The sequence below is a fragment of the Panthera tigris genome, chromosome A2, assembly GCF_018350195.1.
Source record: "Panthera tigris isolate Pti1 chromosome A2, P.tigris_Pti1_mat1.1, whole genome shotgun sequence".
NCBI lineage: Eukaryota > Metazoa > Chordata > Mammalia > Carnivora > Felidae > Panthera > Panthera tigris.
This window is the reverse complement of record NC_056661.1, coordinates 124,261,848-124,286,199: the sequence shown is the minus strand read 5'-3', so window position 1 is coordinate 124,286,199 and position 24,352 is coordinate 124,261,848. Positions and strand designations below refer to the sequence as shown.

The following is a 24,352-nucleotide window of genomic DNA, read 5'->3' as shown; positions in this document are numbered from 1 at the left end:
ACAGGGTAAGACAGCTTCAGTTAATAAGCTTGACGGCTGGCAGAATAGCTGAGCCTCACTGGCCCTAACAAATGCAGTACTGGGAAGAGGATTTCATAGGGCTCTGGGTGGACCTGACCTTGCCACCTTTACAGATAACCTTGTTGGCAACATATAGAGCATTCTTCTAAGTGGGTGAATGACCCAGGGGTGGAAAGAGGAACCTTAGGAGGTGCTGATGTTGCCATTTGCAGCATATCTTGGCCCCTGAAGTTTTGACAAAAGTCCTGAGCTCCCCATGCACACCTGTCAACCCTCCCTGCACTACACAAAAGTGTATTCCTTTCCTATTATCTCTGTAACAAATTACCATAAACTCAGTAGCTTAAAACAACACACATCTATTCTTCTACAGTTCTGGAAGTCAGAAGTCTAAAAGCAAGGTGTCTGCAGGGCTGTGTTCATTCTAGAGGCTTTAGGGGTGAATCTATTTCCTGTCTTTTCAGAGTCTAGAAGTGGGCTGTATTCTACTCCTAACTTCTTGCTCTATTCGCACCTCCTCCTCCTCCTTCTCCTCCTGATTCTGAGCCACCTGCCTCCCTCTTACAAGGCCCCTGTGATTGCACTCACCCCCCTGCATATTTTAGCATAATCTCTCCATCCCAAGACCCTTCACTTAATCATGTTGGCAGACTCCCTTTCACCATGTAAGGTGCAGGATTCCGGGACCAGGATAGCACAGGAGGACTGCCGCGGGTGGGGTAAGATGAGGAGACCACAAGCAAACCCTGCCCCATCCGGCCCAGCAATGCCTCCATCAGCGTGATGGCTCCAGTACCATGTCCGAGGGCAACTCTGGCTCTGCTTGTGTATTTAGGTCTTTACTAACCACTCCCCATATTCTCTCTCCTGCACCTGAGGGTGCTCATCTTCCCCTGCTGCCAAGTGACTTTGCAGCCCCTTCTCTCCCTTCTTTTGCTTAAACACCGGAACGTTGGGCCGTGCCAGTTCCCTGGTTCTAACCTTGGGTTCTCTTATCCGTGTTCTGCTTCTCCTCCTTGTGGCTCTCCTCAATGGAACATTTCCTCCAGAACTCCCATCATGGCTCTACAGGTTTTAGGAAGTTGAACACATTAGTGTTATAATAGAAGGGCGGAAGTAGACCATCTCTTGAAGCCGAAGGTAGAATTTCAGGGCAGCAGGTGTGAACAGGAATGAGGTCACAATGCTTCCTTCTGTCCTGTGGGCAGAGCATTGGACACGATGAGCAGGTGCAGAAAGGAAGTTCAATGTTCCTCACATTGGGACAACCTGGGGAACCAGAGAGATTTGTCCCACAGAAGTGGGGATGCCTCAAGGAGAGACCTGCCCGGAAGGATTTGAAAATGAATGAGGAACCCTGGGGGGTGCTGACAAGGCTTCCACTTAGGAAGTGCTGTCTCTGGGACAGTGGAGGCAGTCACTGCTTAGGGCACCAGGAGACCACTTCCAGAAGGGCAGGCTGTGCACCTGAGACAACAGCTGAACCGACCAGAGGAGAAAGGTCAGGATCCTGGGAGCCCGAGCTCAGGTTGGAGCTGAAGGTGGTGGTAGCCAGGACAGACCACAGAAAAAGGTGATACACAAACAGCCAACCGGCTTCATTAGACACAGGCTGGATGAGTGAGCAGTCCGGGTGTCTAGAAATTGCCTCCTTCTGCAGACGGTCCCTGTCTCATATGACAACGAAAGTACTTTAGCCCTCCCTAGAGCTGGAGGGACAAGTGTTTATCCTGTGGGAGAAAGGACAGTTTCAGTGGCTTGATGTGCATGTGCAGTGAATGCGGGGTGTCTCTAAGGTGGTTTGGGAAAAGAGAGCAGTGAGGCCAAGGCTGGAGGAGCATGGATGGCCAGTACGGGATGCGTTTGCTTTGGAAGATGCTGGAAGACTGCTGGGAGTGATCCAGCAAAGAAGGTGGGGAAAGGAGTCAGCCAGGAACTAACCTTTAGGTAGCTCATCTGTCCTTTGGGAGGGGATCTCCCACTTAAATTCCGAGGTGCCCTGCGGGGGTTCCCTCCTGGTCCAGTCACTGTCCCTATCCTTTTCTTAGTTTCCTGCAGGGAAGTGGCAGTGGCCTCAGGAAACCGGGCAGGGAAGAGCCAGGGGCCATCTGAGTTCTCAAACCTCTCCAGGCTCCTCTCTCAAGTGATGTCGCAGCCTGCACCTGTTCCTCTCACCAGGGCAGGAGGAAGGCCCTGGCCACCCAGCGAGCAGACACTGTAAGCACCCACCTCAGTGGGCTGCAGTGTCCCTTGGCAATTCCTCATTTGCTCCTCTATCCTTTTTCAACACAACCCTCCCTCCCCCTTAAAAAAAATCCCTTGAGGAAAGATCTGCCTCAGCGTCCTGTGCAAATTTCTCTCTCTCTCTTTCTCTCTCTCTCTCTGTTTCTCTCTCTCTCTCTGTTTCTCTCTCTCTCTCTCTCTCTCCCCCCCCTTCTCCCTCCCTCTCCCTCTATCTTTCTCCCTCCCTGCTTGCTTGCTTCCTTCCTTCCTTCCTTCCTTCCTTTCATCTATTCTGAAGCTCAACTATAGATAAGGTGTTGGCTCTGAGGAGTCTGTGTATTTTGTTAATTTTTTTGCTTGAATCTTAATCTTTTAATCATATTTTCCCTAGATCCTGATTCTTTTATTCCTATTTTTGTCATTACTTCATTGAATGTGTTCTTGTCATTGTGACCCAATTTTGTGTGTGTGTGTGTGTGTGTGTGTGTGTGTGTAGCACAGTGCTATGCACTAGGTCTAGAGACCTCAAGTAGCTTTACTCATTAGGAACTGGTTAACTGATCTTGGACAAGCTAAATAACATCCTTGGATCTTCTTTTCCTCATCTGAGAAATGAGATAATTACACTGCATATTGGCTTCTTTTAGCTCTAACTTCTTCCTTAATCAGATGGAAACCCAGGGCTTGGGTGGACTTCATTTCTGCAGAGGTGTGCACATGGGCATCATGGGATAGCATCTCACTCCTGCAATGATTAGTATAAATCAGGAAACCTACATTGGCTTTAAAGAGTTCTTCCCACTTGGTAATGGAATAAATCTATCAACTGTATTATTTTCTTGAGGCTGCTATAACAAATTCCCCAAAGCTTAGTAGCTTAAAACATCAGACATTTATTCTGTTATCATCCTGGAGACCAGAAGTCTAAAGTCAGTATCAGTAGGTGAACATCAAGGTGTCAGTAGGACTATCTGTGCTCTGGAGGATTTGGGGAGAATCTGTTCCTCGCCTCTTCCCACTTCTGGTGGCAGCTGGCATTCCCTGACTTGTGCTACTTCAGTCTTTGCCTCCGTGGTCACATTGTCTTCTCCCCTTCTCTGTGACCTCACGCTGTGCTCTCTTCTCAGGGCATTTGTGATTGCATTTGGAGCCCACACCCTGATAATCCATAATAATCCTCCCCTGCCAAGATCCTTAACTTAATCACATCAATAAGGACCCTTTATCCTTATAATATTCGCAAGTTGCAAAGGTTAGAATTTGATATATTTGTAGGACCGTTTTTCAACCCATGACACCACCTTACACCAGCCCAGTTATTGGCCATCGGCAAGGAAGGGAGATAAGTGACTGTGGTGGCATTTCCAGCCTCTCATCATAGCTTCAGCCATTGTAAAATCAATCACGGAGGTGGGTGCCGATAACGATGGCCCTGACATTCTTGCAGAAAAAGGCACAGAACTTTTACAGGCAAAGAAGACAGAGCGTGTGTCTATGCATCTGCAGTCTGGGCTTCTTGTTGGGGGCACCATGAGACCCACAACGCCCCAACTTCTGACAGATTATAGGAGACAGATGACCTGTTCTAAGAATTTCTTTGCTTTGTCCTCTTCTCTTCTAGGTCACTATTTAGAGAAAGAGTGGCATGGGAGGGAAAACTGCAGAAGGAACTGAAAACTCAGTGCCATGGACAACTCTTTTATTGTGAACATGGCACCTTCTGATCCAGAGCCTATCAACTTCCAGAGCTCCTCTCTCTCTCTCTCTCTCTCTGTGTCTCTCTCTCTCTCTCTCTGCACATGGCTGACTGGTCAGATTTTTACTAGGCATTTTTGAATTGAAATATATTAATTAAAAGTCTCAACCTCAAAATTTATTGCCTGTTTTGTTTCCCTGTACGACATTGGGCAAATGCCTACCCCTTTCTAGATCTCAGTTTGCTCATCTGTAACTTAAAGAGGATGAACGATGAGGGCAGAGGCAGGAAGGGATGTCTCGGGTGAAAAAGACTATATGATGTAATGGAGAAACCCGTGCTTGAGAACCAGCAGACTTAAGTTAGAAACCTGACTCTGACACTCTGTTAGTCATGTGCTCTTGAGAAAGTTGCTTTTCCTCTACCAAGTCCGGGCTTCTCATTGGTAAAATGGAGATAACAATTGGTGTGGGGATTGTTATGGGTTGAATTACATCCCTCAAAAAGATACATTGAATTCTTGATCCCTAGTACCTGTGAATGTGACCTTATTTGGGAATGGGGTTGGTGCAGATGTAATTAAGAAGAAGTCACACTGGAGTAGGGTAGTCTCTAATCCAATATGACTGGTGTCCTTATAACAAGGGGAGAAGACACATGGGGAGAAGATGGTTATGTGACAGTGGAGGCAGAGATTGGAGTGATGTGTCCCCAAGGCAAGGAATGCCTGGGGCTACCAGAAGCTGGAAGAAGTAAGGAAGGATTCTTTCTTGGAGGCTTCAGAGTGAGCACAGCTTTGCCAAGCTTGATTTCAGACCTGCAGCCTCCAGAACTGTGAGAAAATAAACTTTTGTTGTTTTAAGCCACCCATTTTGGGGATGTTTCAGCATCCCTAGGAAACTAAGTAGCCATGTCTGTTTAGGCTCCTCTTGGCTGTAATAGTTTCTCAGGCTTTCCTTGTTTTCAATGACCTTGACAGTTTTGAGGAGTGTTGGTGAAATATTTTGCAGGATACCTTTCTATTAAGATTTGTCTGATGGTTTTCTCATGATTACACTGGGGTTTTGTAATTTTGGGATGTAGACACAGAGGTAAAGTGGAGTCTCATTTCATCATACCAAGGGTGAATGCTATCGATATGATTTATGACTGTTGATGCTGACCTTGACCACTTGGCTGAGGTAGTTTGTCAGATTCCTCTACTCATCCATTCCCGTTTTCCTACTGTGCTCTTTGGAAGGAAGTCACCATCTGCAGCCCACACTTAAGAGACGGGCGTTCTACTGCACACCCTTGAGGGTGAAATATCTACAGACATTATTTAGAATTCTTCTGCATGGGAGATTTATCTCTTCTTTCCTATTTATTATTCAATCATTTTTCTTTGAGTATGGACTCATTGATATTTATTTTATACTGTAGATTATGATTCAACACTACTTTATTTTTGTTGCTCGAATTACTCCAGCTTGGCCATAGGGTGGCTCTTTCAGTTGGCTCCCATTTTGATAGCCCCATCACTGGGATTTTTTTCCTGCCCAAGGACTTCCTTATTTCTGGCACTATGAGATGCTCCAGGTTCGTCTTGTATATTTCCTGTCCTGGTTCTGGAATCAGCCATTTCTCTAGGGAGACTTGGCTTTTCTTTCTTTCTTTCTTTCTTTCTTTCTTTCTTTCTTTCTTTCTTTCTTTCTTTCTTTCTTATTAGAAGATGGTATTATAAATCACTATGTGCTCATTGCCACTAGGGTGTCATTTCTTCTAGTCCCCCTCAGCTGACAGAGTGAGGAAGTATATATGGTCATACTAACTGTGTTTTTCTAAGTTGCCCTTCACTTTACATTTGGTGCTTCTTGGATCCCTCCTCATTATATGCCTAATAGGTATCTAGCACCCCTGATTGTTGGGCCCATTAGTAGGAAAGGTCTATTCGAACTCACCTAATGAATGGGTCTAGGTAGATACTTTTTATCTTAATGACTCAGTTTGTTAAGCCTGTATTCTCATATCCTCTCCAGTCCATCTCAGAAGCTCCTACCTTTGGACTTTGATTCTTATAGCTCCTTTTTCCTGTCATGCCTGGCTGGCCTTTCACTTCTGTTTCTCCAAATTTTCCCTGTTCTTCTAGGGTCCAACCCAGGTTGTTGCATGGGTGTGTTCCTAGTATCATAATTCATAAAACTGCACACCTAGGATTTGCACACATTTTTAATTTATGAGGAATTATAATAAAATATTTAAAAAGATAACTTTGATCCAGGTAGAAGACATCAATAACTTTGCTTCCATGAAGTTGCAAATAATCTTCATGATACTAAAAATAAAGCTTATTATTATGCATCAGTTAAAATATGTTCATCTTTAAGAAACAGAAGCCCTATCTCAAGCTGGTTTAAATGGGGACTTCATTATCTCAGGGCACAGGAAGTGGTGAGGTAGGCAGCTTCAGGGACAGCTGACTTTGTGGCTCAGTGATGGCACTGAGGACCCAGGTCATACTCTCTGCTCTGTTCCCTGGGTACTGGTTGTATCCAGACATCAGTCTCTTCCTGTGGCTCCCCCTGAAGAGCAAGGGAACTTTCCAGCAACCCCCCCCCCCTTTCAAAAAAATCATCCCTTCAGACCCCTTCAGTCAGAATTGAAGAAGAGGGGGTTCCAGGGTTTTTCAGTTGGTTAAGCATCCGACTTCAGCTCGGGTCATGGTTTGCAGTTTGTGAGTTCAAGCCCCGTGTCAGGCTCTGCACCTTCTTTGGATCCTTTGTCTCCCTCACTCTGCCCCTCCCCCCCCCTTTCAAAAATAAGTAAATATTTTTTAAAATTTGAAGAAGAGAAGTCCAGAGTCTTTGAGTCTTGTATTGGAAACAAACACTGTCACTCCTTCCTGAGGAAGGAGAGTTTCTTCAGGCAGGAGAATGGGTGAGGGTCTTGTCCCAGGGATTTTCTTAAGACTTTTAACAATTTATTTTTTGACTCTTCTCTGCCATGTCTTCCAATATTGCTGAAATCTGGTTGGAGTGGTCATAGGACAGCTAACTTGCAGGATGAGAAGGTGGGCAATGAAGGGTCAAGCAGTGGGCTTTATAAAGGAGGGCTGCACTGCCCTGGTCCCCTGTGGGGATTATTACCAGCCAGGAAATAGCTTCAGCACCCAACCCAGGCTGCATCCCGGCCTCAGGCTCCTGGTTCAGATGTCACAGTGCCAGAAAAGTGTTCTCTCAAGGCATTTAGCACCGTTCTAATTTTACATTTTCTTTGGCTGATTGACAGCTTTCCCCTTACTCTGTAAGTAGCCCAAGAGTAGGGAACATATCTATTTTCCTCAGCTTTGTATCTCCAGCATCCAGAACAGTGTGTGGAACATATGGGAGTTAAACACTATTTATTAGTTGAATCAATTAATGTGGTAGGTAGAACATGGGGTTTTATTTTATTTTATCTTTATTTATTTTTAAATGTTTATTTATTTTGAGAGAGAGAGAGAGAGAGAGAGAGAGAGAGAGAGAGAGAGAGAGAGAGAGAGAGCACACACATGCAGGAGACCGGGAGAAGCAGAGAGGGAGGAAGAGAGAGAGAGTGACAATCCCAAGCCAGCTCCATGCTAAGCTCAGTGCAGAGCCTATCACGGGGCTCGATCCCATAGTCCTGGGACCAAGACCTGAGCTGAAATCAAGAGTCAGACGCTCAACTGATTGAGCCACCCAGGTGCCCCAGGACATGGATTTTTAGATCAAACCAATGTTGTTTCTTTTCTTTTTCCATATAAGGAATATTTTTTTTAATTAAAAAAAATTTTAAATACAATTTATTGTCAAATTGGCTTACATACAACACCCAGTGCTCATCTGAATAAGTGCCCTCCTCAATGCCCATCACCCATTTTCCCCTCTCTCCCACTCCCCATCAACCCTCCGTTCTCTATATTTAAGAGTCTCTTATGGTTTACCTCCCTCCTTCTCTGTTTGTAACTATTTTCCCCCTTCCCTTCCCCCATGGTCTTCTGTTAAGTTTCTCAAGATCCACACAGGAGTGAAAACAGATGATATCTGCCCTTCTCTGACTGACTTACTTCACTCAGTATAATATCCTCCAGTTCCATCCATGTTGCTGCAAATGGCATGATTTCATTCTTTCTCATTTTCAAGTAGTATTCCATTGTATATATAAGCCACATCTTCTTTATCCACTCATCAGTGATGGACATTTAGGCTCTTTCCGTAATTTGGCTATTGTTGAAAGCGCTGCTATAAACGTTGGAGTACACGTGCCCCTATGCCTCAGCACTCCTGTATCCCTTGGGTAAATTCCTAGTAGTGCCATTGCTGGGCCATAGGGTATTTCTGCTTTTAATTTTTTGAGGAACCTCCACACTGTTTTCCAGAGGGGCTGCACCAGTTTGCATTCCCACCGACAGTGCAAGAGGGTTCCCGTTTCTCCACATCCTCGCCAGCATCTATAGTTTCCTGATTTGTTCATTTTAGCCACTCTGACCAGTGTGAGGTGGTATCTGAGTGTGGCTTTGATTTGTATCTCCTTGATGATGAGTGACATTGAGCATCGTTTCATGTGTCTGTTGGCCATCTGGATGTCTAAACCAATGTTGTTTCAATGCCCAACCTAGGGACATTTCAGCTCCCAGCTTTGACAGCTAAACTTCTCTGAGCCTCTGAATCCCCCACCTGTAAAATTAGGATAATGCCACCTTGCCTTTAGAAGAGCTTAATACATGTTAGCTTGCCCCTTATTTTTCACTCTGCATTTCCCAACACCTCCTGTGGACTGTTTCTTTATGAATCAAATGGGGACCAACAGCTTATTTCATAGAATGGTTATGGAGATTAAATGAAGTAAAATGTATAAGAGAAGGTGCTTTGTAAAAGTTGGAATTAAAATTATGATAATCATCATGTAAAAAGGAGGGTAGAAGAGCATTGAAGTCAGTGTCCACCTCACCAGATTGTCTGGAATATACAAGACTTCCTATGCTGCTATTGATTTTGCTCTGTGTCATTTGAAGACCTGAGTGGCATCTTTGAGGGTTGATTTGCTATATTTTAAAATTGTTATGTATTGCCTATATTTTTGAAATGTTCTGTGTTCTTGATGCTCTGGCATTTAGGGCCTTATTCTGGAAAGACTGTCCCTCCCTGGGCTGGCAAATTCCTCCAGATAGCAAGCGACTCCCCTGAGAGTGCATTTCTGATACACAAACCAACCAATCTGGAGCCCACATCCCCAACCATCACTTTCATCAACCTCTCCCACACCAAACCAGTATTCCCCTTACCCCAGAGCACCACAGGGTCAGGTTCATGGGACAACTAGCAACCACCCCTATAGCCCAGAGCCCACCAAGATTATTCAAACTATCAAATCCCAAGCTATTCAGTGCACCTACCCTGTCTCGCCCCTTCTTTCCCAGGAATACCCCAATAAATTCTCTGAGCCACGCTCTCCCTTCTCACCTCTTTTGCCTCCTGACTGACAGTATTGTTTCCATGTTTCCTGCATGGTATGGTGTGTTTCCTGTTTCTTGGGATCTGTGAGCATAAACTTCTTCCTTCATGATTGTCTTACCAAACCTGATTAAAACAAATCCTGAGTACATTTTAACACAGAAACAGCCCCCAGGACCAAATGCTCTGTGTGGGGGTGGGTGCCCAAGTTAGAGAAAGGATATCTAAAGAGCCCCCTTCCCATCTTCTGAGAGGACACCCAGTGGCAGAGGCTGCCTGAGCTGTGGGCTCAGATGCTACAAACCCAGGCTAGAGGACCCTCACAAGGCTCGGGCTTGGCCAGGGAAAGGTTCATGAACTTCATGCTTATACAGTGAAGAGTGCCTGTACCCCTCAGAAATCAGTGGGAGAGATATTATTTAATGCCCTGGAGACTTAACTGGAATCAAATCTGCAGGAATTTCCAGTAAAGGAGTCAGGCAGGAAAAGATTTTGTTGAGTATCTACATTGTGCTCTGTGCCAGAGACATGGCCGCCTTTCAAAGAAGGTGCTAGTTAGCCTCATTGTAGAAATGGAGAAACTGAGGCACAGGCTGTCGCCCAGCTTGTGAGACCAGAAGTGGAGCAGAGGTGTGTTGCTCCATGGTCTCCCTGACCCCACCTGCCTGTTGTCTCTAGACTGTGCTGTCACACATGTAGGGACAAGGGAACCCAAGGTCATCCCCATCTTCTGGGTAGATATGCCATTAACACATCCATAATTATTGTCATGCAGATTGAGATGCCAGTAGTCCACCATATTTGTCAATGAAGGATTATTCTGACTTAGGATGTAGACTTGGATTGCTCCATTTTGCATTCCACAAAACGAGATCTTGGTTAATGCTGAAAGTGATAGTATGGATGGGATTATCCTCTGTATCTTCAAGAAAATGAAAATCAAAAGGTTCATCCTTCTTTTCTGTGCTATTGATATTTTGTCGTATGGGGGGAACGCACAGTGATACAGAAAACCAGAATCATAGCCACCCAAAGAAACCCAGAACTTCCCTGGCTCAGAGAAGCATGATGAAGGAAGGGCCTCTAGGACGCCCAAGCCTCTCAGTGAGCTCTTTGTGCTGCATGAGCCTGTCCTGGATGGTTGTGCAGAAGCAAGAGCATGGCAACCCCATCCCCTTCCACTGGGCTTTGTTGGGCCCTTCTGCTCCCAGGCTCTCCCAGGGAACCCCTGGTGCCCACCACCTGCAATTTCATGCCCACCCCTGACTTGAGCCATCTTGAAGGCATGGAAGGGGTGTTTCCTGAGGGCCCTCTGTTGTGCCAGATACCATACTAGACTTCTTTTAAGTTATCACTAGGACTTGGAGGTGGGTTTTGCTATTCCCCTTTTACAGGCGAGGAAATGGAGATGAAAAACATTTATTTTGGGTACCCAATGTTAAACACAGCCAGTAAGTAGTGAAACTGGACACAAATCAGATCCTCCCCACTTCCTGTTCCAGTATGAACAATAGCAGACCCAGACCTGGCATGGCTGGGCTCTGGATTCAGTATGTCGGGGGGAGCCTAGGAGCCTCCCCACAGCCACAGTCACCCCTCTTCACTGCCATGTTGATTTTAGTCTCAGTTTTCGTGCTTAGGCCTGCCATTTCCTGCTGACTGGAGTCCTGTCCTGAATATATGCCCAGGTACCTGATCTCCTCCTTAACTCCTGTTAACACAAAAAATAAACAAGCAAACAAACAAACAAACAAAAAAAATGAGAAAAGAAAGAAAAAAAAAGGAAAAGAAAAGGTGAGGGGTGCCTGGGTGGCTCAGTCGGTTAAGGGTCTGACTCTTGATTTCAGCTCAGGTCATGAAATTGAGCTCCACTTTGGGCTCTGAGTGTAGAGGCTACTAGGGATTTTCTCTCTCTCTCCCTCTTTCTCTTCCCCTCCCTGCTCGTGCTCTCTCTCTTTCTCTCTCCCCGCCCCCCTCAATAAATAAACAAAACAAAGAAAAAAAAAGCAAACATTCTAAACCAAAAAAAAAAGTTTATTTATTTACCGCAGTGAAATGAGTGTTCCTTTACAAAAGCCAGCCAGGAAGTTCACCAGTCAGAACAAAAAAAGTACATTGAAGCAGACATTGGTGAACTCTCTCTGGAAGAAAAGGAAGGAACAGCACACCTCTCTGGGAGGCATTACGTTTCTGGGAAACCCACATCAAACGTCATAATCTGCTCCCCGGCCTTCACAAAAACACACATTCATTACAAAACAAATACGTATTTATTGTAGAAAATCTAGAAAATTGAGAAAGGAATAAAAAGGAAAATCCTATGATCCTCTCACCCTGCCACCTAGTGTCTGTGTATCTAAGACGTGTGTGTATTTACAAAACTGGAGTTACGCTATTATATACTACAAAGTATAGATGTATCTATATTTACACTGTTTATGATATTGGTATTTAAATGCCTTTTGTTAACATCCTTTTTAACGGTTGGATAGTAGTATTGTGTAGCGGAAATCGGTACTTTACTACAGGTTTGGTGCTGCTTCATCATCGCCTCGGGAGCTTACATGTGTTTGTGGATTCCTGGGCTCTTTCCCGTACGTTACTGCGTCAGAATTTCTAGGTTTAGAACCCTGCATTTTTATAAGCCTCCCTGGTGATTCTGACACAGCCCGGACTGCTGTGACCCATTTTCAGAGCCACCAGTGACCGTGAGCTGTCGTAAGCAGTCAGAAGTGGCACCGGGCACAGGGCCACCTGTGGCACGTGATGAGAGCAGAGGAGCCCAGGAAGGCGGCTGACCAGTTCCTCCCCGGCTCTCTCCTTGAGGGAGGCGCAGAGTCGGCCTCCTGGAGTTGACATAGAAAGGAGAAAGATGGGAAGGAAGAAAGATGGCTTGAAATGGATAAGGCCTGGGTCTTCTGTGTGTGAACTCATTTTGGGAACTCCTCATACCACGTATAGGTCACCCCTGACCGCTGTTTTTCACCTTCTAACTAATACCACTGTGGGGGTCTTTTTAAAATGTTTTCTCCTGTGAGCCTCTCTGATGGTTTCTTTCATCCTCTTTCTTCAACTCCTTCCCCGGGGCTGGACCCATGCTGCTCCGTCTGGGTGTCTGCTGGGAGGACAGCTGGCGTCCTGACCAGCGCCAGCCGAGTGGCTCCCTCAGAGCCTCACACAGTCAGCTCTCACCTCGCCACTGGGGGCCCGAGCAAACCTCTCAGCCTGGCTGAGAAAAACGTGGTCCCAGACCCACGTGCAGAATCTCAGGCCAAATCCAAACCTGTATTTTCAAAGGGTCCCAGGTGATTGCTATACACATTCAAGTGTGAGAAGCCCTGTTTGAAGGGGTAATAACATCATTCAGGAAGCATTGCTGCCCTTCACTCAAGGGTCTAATTCAAGGAGTGAGACCACAGGCTACAAGTGCAAGCAAGCCACTGAGAGCTGGCCCTGCAGCTCTAATACCGGTCTGTTCTCCATCCTGGACTGGCCCGGAGATCCCAACTTTAAGGGAAGCACACAAGCCGTTCTCCAAAGGGCATCAAGCCCCAGCGCTGCCTGGAGGCCTTGGGCTGTGGCACTCACGCTCTGGGCAACACCTGGCTGCTTTGTTAGGGGAGAGTAAGGACCAGTGGGGATAGTGAGTGGCACTGCAAATTCTGAGTGACTCGGCAAAGCTCCTATCTGCATTGGGAATGACAGCCCAGTTCTGTTCAGGAAAGAAGCACAATGGCTCTTTATCACTGGGTGTTACCAGATTTCAATGGCCGGAACCAGCCAGATAGGCCAGGGGATGATTAAGAGGCAAAATGCAAGGCATTGTGAGGGAGCCACGCTGCACCCCGTCCTGAAAGTCCTATCATAAGAGCCATTGTTCACACAGCCCCTGCCCGGGCCCCACCTCCTTCCTCAGAAATACTGTGGGACAGGAACACGGGTCTATTCATCTCTTCCCAGGAAAAGGCGTATGGAGCCGTAGTAAACTCCAGGGTCCTGGAGGGCTGGTGGGGGAGAGGGATGAAAGAGGGTGCACAGGCAGGACAGAAGGTGATGGTGAGGGTTGGTTAGCTCATAGGACACAGCAGATCGGAGAAGACACGTTGGGGGCATGATCAATTAGTGTTGCACTTTTTGGCTTTGAGGAGCCAGAAGCAGGTGGAGCGCGGGGAGGGCAGGGGAATGCTATTGCTGGCCCACACTCCTGAGACAGGATGTCGGGAAGCCCAGGCTCAAAATCCATACCCCACTGATGGCTAGGTGGTTTTGCCATTTTGTGTACATTTTCTGAGTCTTACTTTCCTTGTCTGTAAAATGCGGATACTGACATTTGCCTCACTGGAGGATGCGACAATGAAATTAAATGAAACGAAGCCTAAGAAAGCATCCCCCACAGCACTTGGAACAAATCAGGAGCTCAGGTTCAGAAAGATGTTGCTTTCTGTTGCCTGCCAACGAATGCACCACACCCTGCCAGTTCCACTCCCTAAGAAAGGTTCACAGCGTGTCCCCAAAGGCAGCCTGTGAGGAGGGGGCAGGGTACAGCTGATGTCCATTAGGCTACTGCAATTATCCAAGAACTAGTTAATTAAGGTCTGAGTCGAGGCAGGGTGTGCTGGAATGGAGAAAAGGCAGTGATTTTAAACAGGATCTGATGTCACCAAATTTACATTTTAGAAGAATGACTTTCAAGCACTGTGAATGACTGGGCCTGTATTTTCTCGCCTTGAATTATTTAATTGTTTTACTTGAATTGTTGTATTGTCCAGTCCGTTTGCCTGATTTTTGCCTTCACCTGGTAACGAAGGCCACTTTCTCCCCTGCAGTTGCCAGAGGGCGTCACCCAGCCACAGATCTGTCTGCTCCTGCCTTGTGTTCAGCCCCGTGTTGCGGGGTGGCGAGACAGACAGTCTTCTTCCATGCTCATCATGGGGACTCGTTGTCACGGAACCCTGCCATAAATGCCAGCTAGAGTGAATTGTTCGAATTGTTCATGCACTGTCTTCCCAGTTCCTCAGAGGAGGTTTGTCTCAACCCCACCCAGAGCCACTGCTGCCTTTGAGCAGCCGTGGTATTGCACACAGGTCCCTCCTTGTTCTGGACCCCCGCATGTAGGCCTTGGTGATTTTAGTGCCAGGGGCACCTCTGTGCCATATGTTGACAGAGGGTGACAAGCAGCCCTGATGAGTTTAAACTGGAGTCCATGGAGGCTGGCTCAGGGGACAGACACGAGTGACTACAATACTCCACGACGCCTCTCTCCTCTGAGAACAAGACGTGCCTTACTGGGCCACGTTTGCACACCCAGCTTGCACATGCAGCTCTGCATTAGTGCAAATGCTTTCTCTCTCTTACTCCAAGAGCAGGCTCCCCCTCTGCCAACCCCTCTGCTGTACAAGTGAGCTGCTGCTGTGCCCAGTGGCCGGCCCTGCGAGGGTATCTGCTGGGTGCCAAGTATGGCTGGCTGTATGTTCAGACCTCATTTCCTTTCCTTGACTTTTGGTGTTACTCCCTCAACTCTCAGTGGTCAGGGAGACTGAAATTTCCAGTCTGGTTTCTCCCCATCAGGGTCAGAGCTACTTAGGTCAGGCTGAGGGAGGAGAGAGACAGAGATGGATAGGCCAGGGAGTACGTGTGGGGTGCTGTCCTGGGTGCTGCAGGGGTAGCTGCTCTCTAGTAGAGGATGCTAAGGGGTTCCAGACTCCCTCTCACTTTCACTCCTGGCTTACCCCCTGGGCTTCTGAAATCTTTCTCTTGCTGACTCCTCGCTCTTTAATAAAGGAAACTAACCAGGGGTTTATTTAATAACATTCTAGTATGTACACCAGATTATTTGGCTGTTTGACTAGTTGAATTGTCAGTCTTAGCTTCATTGCATTCAATTTCCTCACTAACTTCTTTGTTTTGGTGAGGATTAAGATAATTCAATATGTTATAGCTTCCTAAGTTATACATTTTAAAGATTGGAAATTTTTTAGTAAAACTGGCTGAACTTTCTGCATTTGGGGTAGACATGCCTCATTAGTTTATTCCACAGATCTCAGAGTGTCTCCTTTTCATAAATGAACTCTCTTATTGGATGTAAGACTGTTTTGGATTTATCCTGGAACCCAGGCTGGGAACACTATGCTGTAAGGAGAACACTGAGCAGGGGGAGCCATTTGTTTTAGAATTTATTTTTTTATTTTTTTAATTTTTTTAATGTTTTATTTATATTTGAGAGAGAGAGACAGAGGGAAAGGGGGGAAGGGGCAGAGAGAGAGATGGAGACAGAATCTGATGCAGGCCCCAGGCTCTGAGATGTCAGCACAGAGCCCGACGTGGGGTTAGAACCCACTGGCCACGAGGTCATGACTTGAGCCAAAGTCGGATCAGACACTTAACCAACTGAGCCACCCAGGTGCCCCTAGAATTTCTTAAAAGATATTGCTTCTGAAAGAAGTTCTATTAATGTTCCCAGTGACCCTTTTCTTATTTCCAGATCAAAATCAATCATCATTATTGCTCTTTAGGTAATATATGGGAAATCTCCAGGAAGAAAGATGCCACTCGTCTATAGCTATAACAGGTGTGGTCACAGGGACTTGGATGTGTTTCTCCAGTAGGACCTGAAATAGTACTGGCAAGTGAGTATTGTCCACAGACCTACATTCTTTGAAAAAAATTTTTTAACGTTTTTTTATTTATTTTTGAGACAGAGAGAGACAGAGCATGAATGGGGGAGGGTCAGAGAGAGGGAGACACAGAATCTGAAACAGGCTCCAGGCTCTGAGCAGTCAGCACAGAGCCCGACGCGGGGCTCGAACTCACGGACCGCGAGATCATGACCTGAGCCGAAGTCGGCCGCTTAACCGACTGAGCCACCCAGGCACCCCATAGACCTACATTCTTGGATGAACGTGCCGATCTGGCCTAGTAGCCCCAAATACCCCAAGCGATTCCTGAAGATGAGGACAGAAGATGCACTGTGAGTTGTCAAGTGCCAGGATCTCCTGTCTCATGTAGGGATCCACATCTGCCAACTTCCCACTTGCCACTCTGTTATTCCCTCCGGGGCATGGGTTGGAGCTAAACTCTTTCACCCTTCCCTCCTCCCATTCACCCTGCTTTGGAAACTGGCCACTAAGCCTCTTGGCCCTTGCAGCTCTGTCAGGACAACTGCCCTCTTTCTTGGGGACACTTGTTGGTCTTGATAATGGATCCAGGTTCTGGGTTCCACGTTACCGAAGCTCACGTCTGTGGGCTTTTGTACACAAAGCCTCTTTACCTTAGCTTGGAAGGGTTTCATCCAGGCCTCAACATCCCACAGCAGGAAAGGATCAGTATCTGTCTTGGGTTGAAAGATGACAGTGAGGACATGATTTAGTTCTCTCTTTATTAGAAGTAAGGGAAAGTCAACTAATTTTTTACCAGCCCGATGATGTCCTTGAAGAAACCTTCCTTATTTCTTCATGTGACCTGGAGAAGTCTTCAGTGTGGCATGGATTTTCTGTGGGTGACTTTTATTTTACCCTAACCCCCAAACCTTGTAGAAAGCTAAAGAATACCATAAAAATTCACCTGTCTTCTTCTCCTTTCTTCACAAAGTACCAATCTTGCCAAACTCTCTATTATTTATTCACAGCCTCTTCCCAAAGTTTATAGCTCAAGGCATCTGACAGGTAGGTAGGAAGAGGAAGAAGCTCATATGAGCATAGTTTTCCAGGGAATCACTCATCACAGTTTGATAACACAATTATGGAAATGAATTCTTCTAGTCAGATAAGACACAGTGATGCGCTCAAGTCAGGTCAAGGAAAAGGGAAGTTATTATAAGGATAGACATGGAAGGAATTGAACAACTGTCAGGGTCCAAGATATCTCTGTGGATGGGTTCCTCCAAACTGTGTTCTCTCTCTCCCTTTCTCTCTCTCTCCATTTCCGCCCCTCTCTCTCCCCTCTCCTGTCTCTGTTTGCATTTCTCTGCACAACTATATCATCGTCCTTTCTCTATCAGTCCATTTCCTCTGCTTACTGCTGGGTCCTATTGTTTTATGGGTTTGAGATGGTCCATTGTGACCTCCCTTGTTTGAATCTTATACCGTGAACTTTGGGTTTCAATTCCCACTAAATGGCTCAGTCTCTTGGCCATAGTTGGTGGGTCAGTGTGTAGATGAGCCCCCATGGATTGGAGGTCTTCCTCGTCTAATCTGCTTTGGCTAGGAGGTGTTAGGTCACATGGCACTAAGCCAAATCTTGGCCTAAGCATTAAGTGCTGTGCAGGACAGTGTCCCTCAGAAGGGACTGTGGGCATGGCAAGTACACTAAAGTGGGCCAATCCCAGCATATATTCTTGCTATGGTGAGGATCTGGGCTTTTCTGTTTCCATTTCAAGTAAAGGCATAAGAAAGGTGGTTCCCAGGAAGGTGGACTCTGGGGGTGGCTGAGAGCACAAATTTCCCTCAGAAACAGCCTGGTGATTTGTAAGTAAATGCTACCATTCTTTTTAAAAATGTGCCAAGAATCTCCTGTTATGTCTGCTGAACATGACCCTTTGTGGATTCTGGAATCTAGAGCAGGTAGGGAGGCGGGTGGTCAAGAAGCATTGTTTTCCCTTTAATTTTACTCCAGCTTTGCCCAGAGGACAATTTGGCTGGGCTTCCATGGGCCAATCACTGGAGAGAACCAAAGGCAATGGCCCTCTTTTTCACACCTGTTAAGGAGGCTGGGGTGGGAGTGTGTGTCTTAGGAAAGAGACAATAGAATCTGGATGGGGAGCAAAGGAAAGATGTCAGTGATGAAAACAAGAGGTGTACAAAAAGAAAACACATTTTTGATGGGCAGATATTTCCTTCCACAAGAAGGTATAATGATCTTAGCTTCTGGAAAGAGGCCCCCTCCTGCCAGGTGGTCTTAATCTGATTGGTTTGAACCTGAGAAAACTGTACTGAGCACACTCAGCTCAGCCCCACTCTCCTTCTCTCGGGCTTGGGCTGTCTACAGGGTGCAGAAAGTTTTTTCTGCTTCTCTGTCTCACTGAAGCAAGCTAACTCCATGCTGTAGGAAAACCCATCCTGGGTCAGCACTTCCCAGAACTGAATGGGTAGATCAGAGAGGGGGTAACCTAAGTGCTGCAGGAAACAACTTTTGGAAATTTAGTAGCTGCTCCCTTTTCTAAGCCCTGCAGAGTCCCCTGCAGATGGGGGTGGGAAGGGAAACATGAGAAGGAAAATTCACAGCAAGTGTTTGTGGATCATGCCAGGAGGGTGTGCGTGACTTTTACACTGGGCAAAACTCACGAGCAGAGTTACCTCTAAGAGAGGCTGAGAAATATATAGTGCCACGTGCCTCAGAGAAGGGCTGCAGATAGCGATGAGCAGGAGCTGTATGAAGTCTCATTCTAGAATTCATTATTAGCAGGTTCTCTTGCCTGTAGGTACAAGCCATATTTATTTGTAATAAGGGTGTTTTATTCTACCTTCTGTCATCCTTTGTTTTGCTTTATAATCTGCTCAAAGCTCTCATGGGGAAGAGAGAGGCTATTTTTGGGCCTCTCAACTCCAACATTTGGTGCATGGCCTTGGAACACTGAGAAATAGAACGTAGGAGTTGAATAACAAATTGGGAGGAGATTTAGATTTTAATTTTCTTTGAACCTTAAATCACACAGGGAAGAGAATATGATTTTGGACTTTAAATCCTTCGGACTTTAATATCTTTGGACTTTAACTTAATCATTGAACTTTAATTCCTTCCTAGAAAATTCATGATGAGAAGGGGTTGATATTCAAATTTGGAGCATGTTGTAATTGGTATTTTATTGCTGGAGTATCTTAACATCATTTGATTTTATTGCAGAACATATAATGGTCTGTATTTAGAGTGACCATGTAATTTATCACCCAAACTAGGATAGTTTTGAGAGAGAAAGGAGGCTCTATTGAGAGTTCAGTTGCAACAACGGGCATGAACCTGGACTGTTTTGGGTGAACTTGGATGTATGGAGAACATGTGGAAAGACATAACTAGAAAAGAGAAATGGAATGCGGAATGAATTTCCAGCAGTGTAGTAAATTTAATTAATGAAGATTTTCTGACCCACATAAGAGCCCTCTGGGGATCAGTTCTAACTTGTTCACCAGTGGTCCCAGCAGGATCTACAAAGGAGCTGTACCAGTTGGGGCCATGCAGTCAGGCAAGAGGAGCCACCACAGGCATTTCAGATAGAGGGGACTCAATGCAGGGAATTGGGTGCTCAGGTGTGGGAGGGTAGAAAGAGCAAAAAGGAAGAGTAGCAGAGATACGAATAACGACAGGAAGCTGCTACCATCCCCGAGACTGTGGGAACAAAAGGAAAGAGGAGGAGTCATCCTAGGAGGTTGGGCCCCCAGCACAGATGCTAGGGTCCAAGCTCCATGCAACTCAGGAGAGGCACAGCCTGGATATTGCTAATAACTGAGGAGATGGTGAGGCTGGTGCTTCAGACAGAAAGGAAGCCCCCCATTCTCCCCAGTTGCGTTCTCCCCTCCAGTTTCCTGCCCATGTCCCTTTGCCACACCCTACCTAACAGAGCCAACTGCCAAGGGAGTCTGGGAAATGTGGTTTGCAGAGTCCCAGCCCCAAATGGAAGGTGGACATGAAGGGTGGGCTTGGAGCTGAAAAGCAGTATGGAGATAAAGGGCCTACATGCAGTGGATGACACCAGGGGCGTGCCTGACAAAGGAGGAGCAGAGAGGTCTTGACGGAACGTCCAATTTCCTTCTCTGAGTATTGCCACCCTCTGGCTGACCACAGCTTAATAATTAAGCACAGACGGATTGAGAACAAACAGTTGAGGAAAGTCACAGTGGATGCTTCTCTATTCCTGACGTTTCCTTTCACGTGGAGATGTCACAGTCCCAACTTTTATTTGTTTGCCCTTCAATCACCCAAGGAAAAAGGAATGGCCTAATCTGTGTCACAAATCTGGGAAGAAGAAACTGGGCATGCTCGGCTCAGCGTTCCCCTTCTCCTGGGTGCAGGCTCCTTGTAGGAAGCTGAGGTTCTCCTCTGCTCTTCCATGTGTAAATCTTACCACTTGATTCATAAGACTAATATGTATCGGCACCTGCTCTATTTCAGGCACCATTCTGGTCCTGGGGATACAACAGTGAATGAAACAGAAAAGATCCTTATCTCATGGGATCTGCAGCTAATAAACAATAACTGTAACCAATAAGTACATTGCATAGTATATCAGAAGGTGGTAAAAGCTGGTATAAACACAGAATAGTGAAGGGGACCAGAGTTGCCGGACTGGGCAGCTACAGTTCTGAGTCAGCCTCACTCAGCAAGCACCTTTGAGCCAACAAGGAGTGCTATTTGTTGCCGACACTCAGAACCCCTAGCTTTTGAGGGGAGTATCGGCCATTGTGTTCCTCAGTCTAAGCAATCACTTGTCCCCAGTCCTGGACATGCACTGAGGGGCTCGTATGGGTAGGACTAGGAGCCCAGCCCCAGCAGAGACAGGCTGGATCATCTCCTGAGGTGTTGTCTGGGAGCCTCAATCAGAACTGCCTGTGATTATGCTTTAACCAGCTTTGCAAACAGATGCACATGGTCCCTTACCTTACCCCCCTCACCCCCACCCTGCGTCTGATTTGCATCCAAGACAGTGGTAATAGCAATGCTCTTGGCAAGCAAATCAACACTGTTTTTCTTTCAGGCAGCAGTCCTCAAAGGGTGGTCGAGAACCTGGAGGCTGGAGGGCCATGTCCTTGAGAACTTTTCAGGGGGTGATGTGTGAGGTCAAAACTATTTTCACAGCAGCACAAGGATGCTATTTGCCCTCTTCATTTTCATTCTCTTATGGGTATGGCAGAATTTTCCAGAGGTTACATGGCATGTAATAGCACAACAGATTGAGTGCAGAAGCAGATTAAAATACTCTTTTCCCCCCTAACTACATATTTGTGTGAAGCCTGATTTTCTTTATATATTTCCATCAAAACAACATATTGCAACAGATTGAATGCAGAAGATATGAAAATCCAGCTGTCTTCTGTTAAGCCAAACTTAAAGAGATTTGCAAAAGTTAAAACAATGTCACCCTTCTCACTAATTATTTTTGGGGGAGATATATAGTTGCTTTCCATATAAAAGATATTTAGGTTAATATGTAATGAGCTTATTATTGTTACTTGTAAATGAATCCATAAATATTGAACATTTTCTCACTTTTAATTTTTAATGCAGTAAATATCAATGAGTATAATCCACATAAACAAGCATAAAGGGGTCCTGAGGAAAAAAAAGTGTAAGAAAACCTGCTCTAGAGGGCTTTGATGTGATATCACACCCACATGCTGTTAGATCTCTCCAGACTGCTCTTTGGAAGCATCCTTCCTTGTGTCCAGGCATCATATAAATACACGGCCATACTTATCCACTTGATTCTCTTTTGGGTATCTACATGGATGCAGAACTATTTTAGATTAAGTCTGTCTTCTTGGGGAAAAATGCATTTAATCCAGAGTAGAAAGAAGAAGAAATTGAGCTGTCTTGGGTTTATCTAACAGATATACAGAGAGTTGCAAGCTGAGAAAGTTGGACTCTTAGGAGAACACGTTTGTCCTCAGGTGGGTCCCAGAGCAACTGGATGGAGGGAAGCAAAGGGAGCCTGCACACTTCGGCCATGAGAAATTTACGCTTCTAAATCCTGGCGCATTGAAGGGCTGCACAGACTTGCTACACCATAACCACCTGAGTTGCTTGGTATTCATACAGATCTCCAGGCTCTGCCCAGAATCCAGTGAGGCAAAATCTCTGGGGCTGGAGATCTAGCAATCTGTACTTGTTTATTTTTTATTTTTTAACTTCTGTGAGGTAGGTTTGGGACCATTTGATCAGCCTCCTTAAAGCCAGTCAGGTAGTTATGGGGATGTGTGAGTTACAAGATTTTGGCCCCAAATATTTCTCCCAGCTACCTACTGCAGGCCTCAAGTGCCTACCTTTGGTGATTAGTTCTTTGGGGTTAGGATATCACCATCTTCAGTGTTCCCAGTTTACATGTAAATCTCTCAAGGAATGCTGCATTCAGCTGAGCTCTGGGTAACATCTTAGCCGGTGTATTGTGTATCTGCTCTGCCCTGTGGGATGAAGAAGGGCAGGAAGGATGGGGACAAGGAGGAGAGGGAGACTTTGGGAAAGGATATGGAAGGATATGGGAAGAGCTGAAGTACTCCAGACCCCCAGACAGACAAGAAGAGAACAGAAGATGAATATTGATTTCTGCTGAACTGACTCCCAAGGCTCTGTGAAGGAGCCAAGATGTTTCTGCAGATTTTGAAAAATGTTGGCATCCAATATCCCTATTACTTGATGCTAATGATACATGTTGGCTCTGAATGCAGAGAAGGAACCCAGAAGGATCTTTCAGCCATCTCTGCTGTTTCTTATATGGAACTGAGACACAACTGATCACCTCCCTGTTGCCAGTCTGGCTCCTCTCTCCGCACTGTGTCCAGAATAATTGTTCCAAAAGCCTTTTTGAAATACAGTTTTAGAAATTCTGTGTACTGTGAAATATAATGCACATTCATAAAAGTGCACAGGACGTAAATATACAGGTTAATGAGTAATTAGAGCATGTAACTGCCACCCAGAGCAAGAAATATAGCCTGTCCATCCCTCTTCTGCATGCCCCCTCTCAAAGAGAGTTCTTCCTCCCTCCCCTACAAAGGTGCCCTGGCCTTGGCTTTTATAAAAAGTAATTTTCTTGCTTTGCCTTAGAATTTGTATCACCTATGTGTGCTTCCCCAAACAGGGCAGTTTAATTTGGACTGGTTTTGAATTTTACACGAATCAAATGATACATAGTATCTTTTGGTATCTATCTTCTTTATCTTTTATGTTATTTTTTAAAATATTTTTTCATATTGTGGTAAGCAGCTGTGGTTTTTTTTTTTTTTTCATTTTTGTTGCTATAAAGTATCCCATTGTATGAGATCCAGCATAATCTGTTTCTTCTACCATTGGTGGACATTTGTTTTGTCTCCAATTGAGGTTCTTACAATCAATACTATTATGAATATCCTTTCATTTGTATCATGGTGCACATAATTACACTGTTCTGTGGTATGTGCACTCAGGAATGGAATCTCAAGGTCATGGGGTATATGCATCCTTAATTTTACTAGTTAAAGGCACATATTTTTCCAGAATAGTTGTATTAATTATTCACCCACCAAAACAGAATGACAATTTCTGATGCTCCGTGACCTCACCAGGGCTCGATATCTGTCAACGTTTTCAATTTTTGCCAGTCCAGCGGATGCATATTATTTTCTCATTGTGGTTTAATTCACTTTCTCCTGACTTTTGATGGTATTGAATTACACATGTTTACCAGCCACTTGGATCACCTCTTTCCTGAAGTCAAGTATTGCCCATTTGTCTCTCTTCTATTGTCTTTTCTTACTGATTTGCATGAGCTTTTATATATTCTAAATACTAGATCTTGCTCAGTTTTATGTGTTACAAACATCATCTCCCATTCTAAGGCTCTCTTGACCCTTTCTATGATGGCTTTTGGTGAACCGAGTTTCTAAATTTAATCAAACGTATCGCTATTTTCCTTGACAAACTATAGTTTTTGTTTTTTGTTTAAGAGCTACTTCCCTATTCAGAGATCTTAAAGCCATTGTCCTACATTATTTCCTTAAGGTTGTTTTGTCTTTACAGTTAGATCCATAATCCACCTCGAACCAATTTTGCATATAATTCACTAGGTTTTCATTTTAATTTTTTCCCATGTTAACACCCAGCTGTGCTAGTATGATGTATCTGAAAGAGTATCCTTTCTCCATCCCTCTGCAATGCTACTCTGAAATAAATCAAGTTTTCCAAATGTGAGCATCTTCTTCTCGATTCTTTCTCTGTTCCATTTGCTAATTTGTCTACTCTGAAGACAATACCACAATGTTTTTATTGTTATTATTAT

At 45.3% G+C, this 24,352-nt stretch overlaps 1 protein-coding gene across 8 annotated transcripts in view; it reads left to right on the top strand.

The window, feature by feature from the left end:
- The first annotated feature begins 1,109 nt into the window (after positions 1 to 1,109).
- LOC122234189 overlaps positions 1,110 to 24,352 on the top strand; it is a 48,717-nt gene continuing 25,474 nt past the window's right edge. For 2 of the 8 annotated variants that reach the window (XR_006211983.1, XR_006211980.1), the window contains exon 1: positions 1,189 to 1,594. Coding sequence is in view for 3 of the 8 variants with exons in the window: in XM_042969760.1 (XP_042825694.1) it covers positions 1,194 to 1,591; positions 2,068 to 2,238; positions 3,866 to 3,968 (672 nt within the window). In the remaining 5 variants the exon portion in view is untranslated. The other 6 variants (XM_042969760.1, XM_042969764.1, XR_006211978.1 and 3 more) reach the window with 6 other exon arrangements.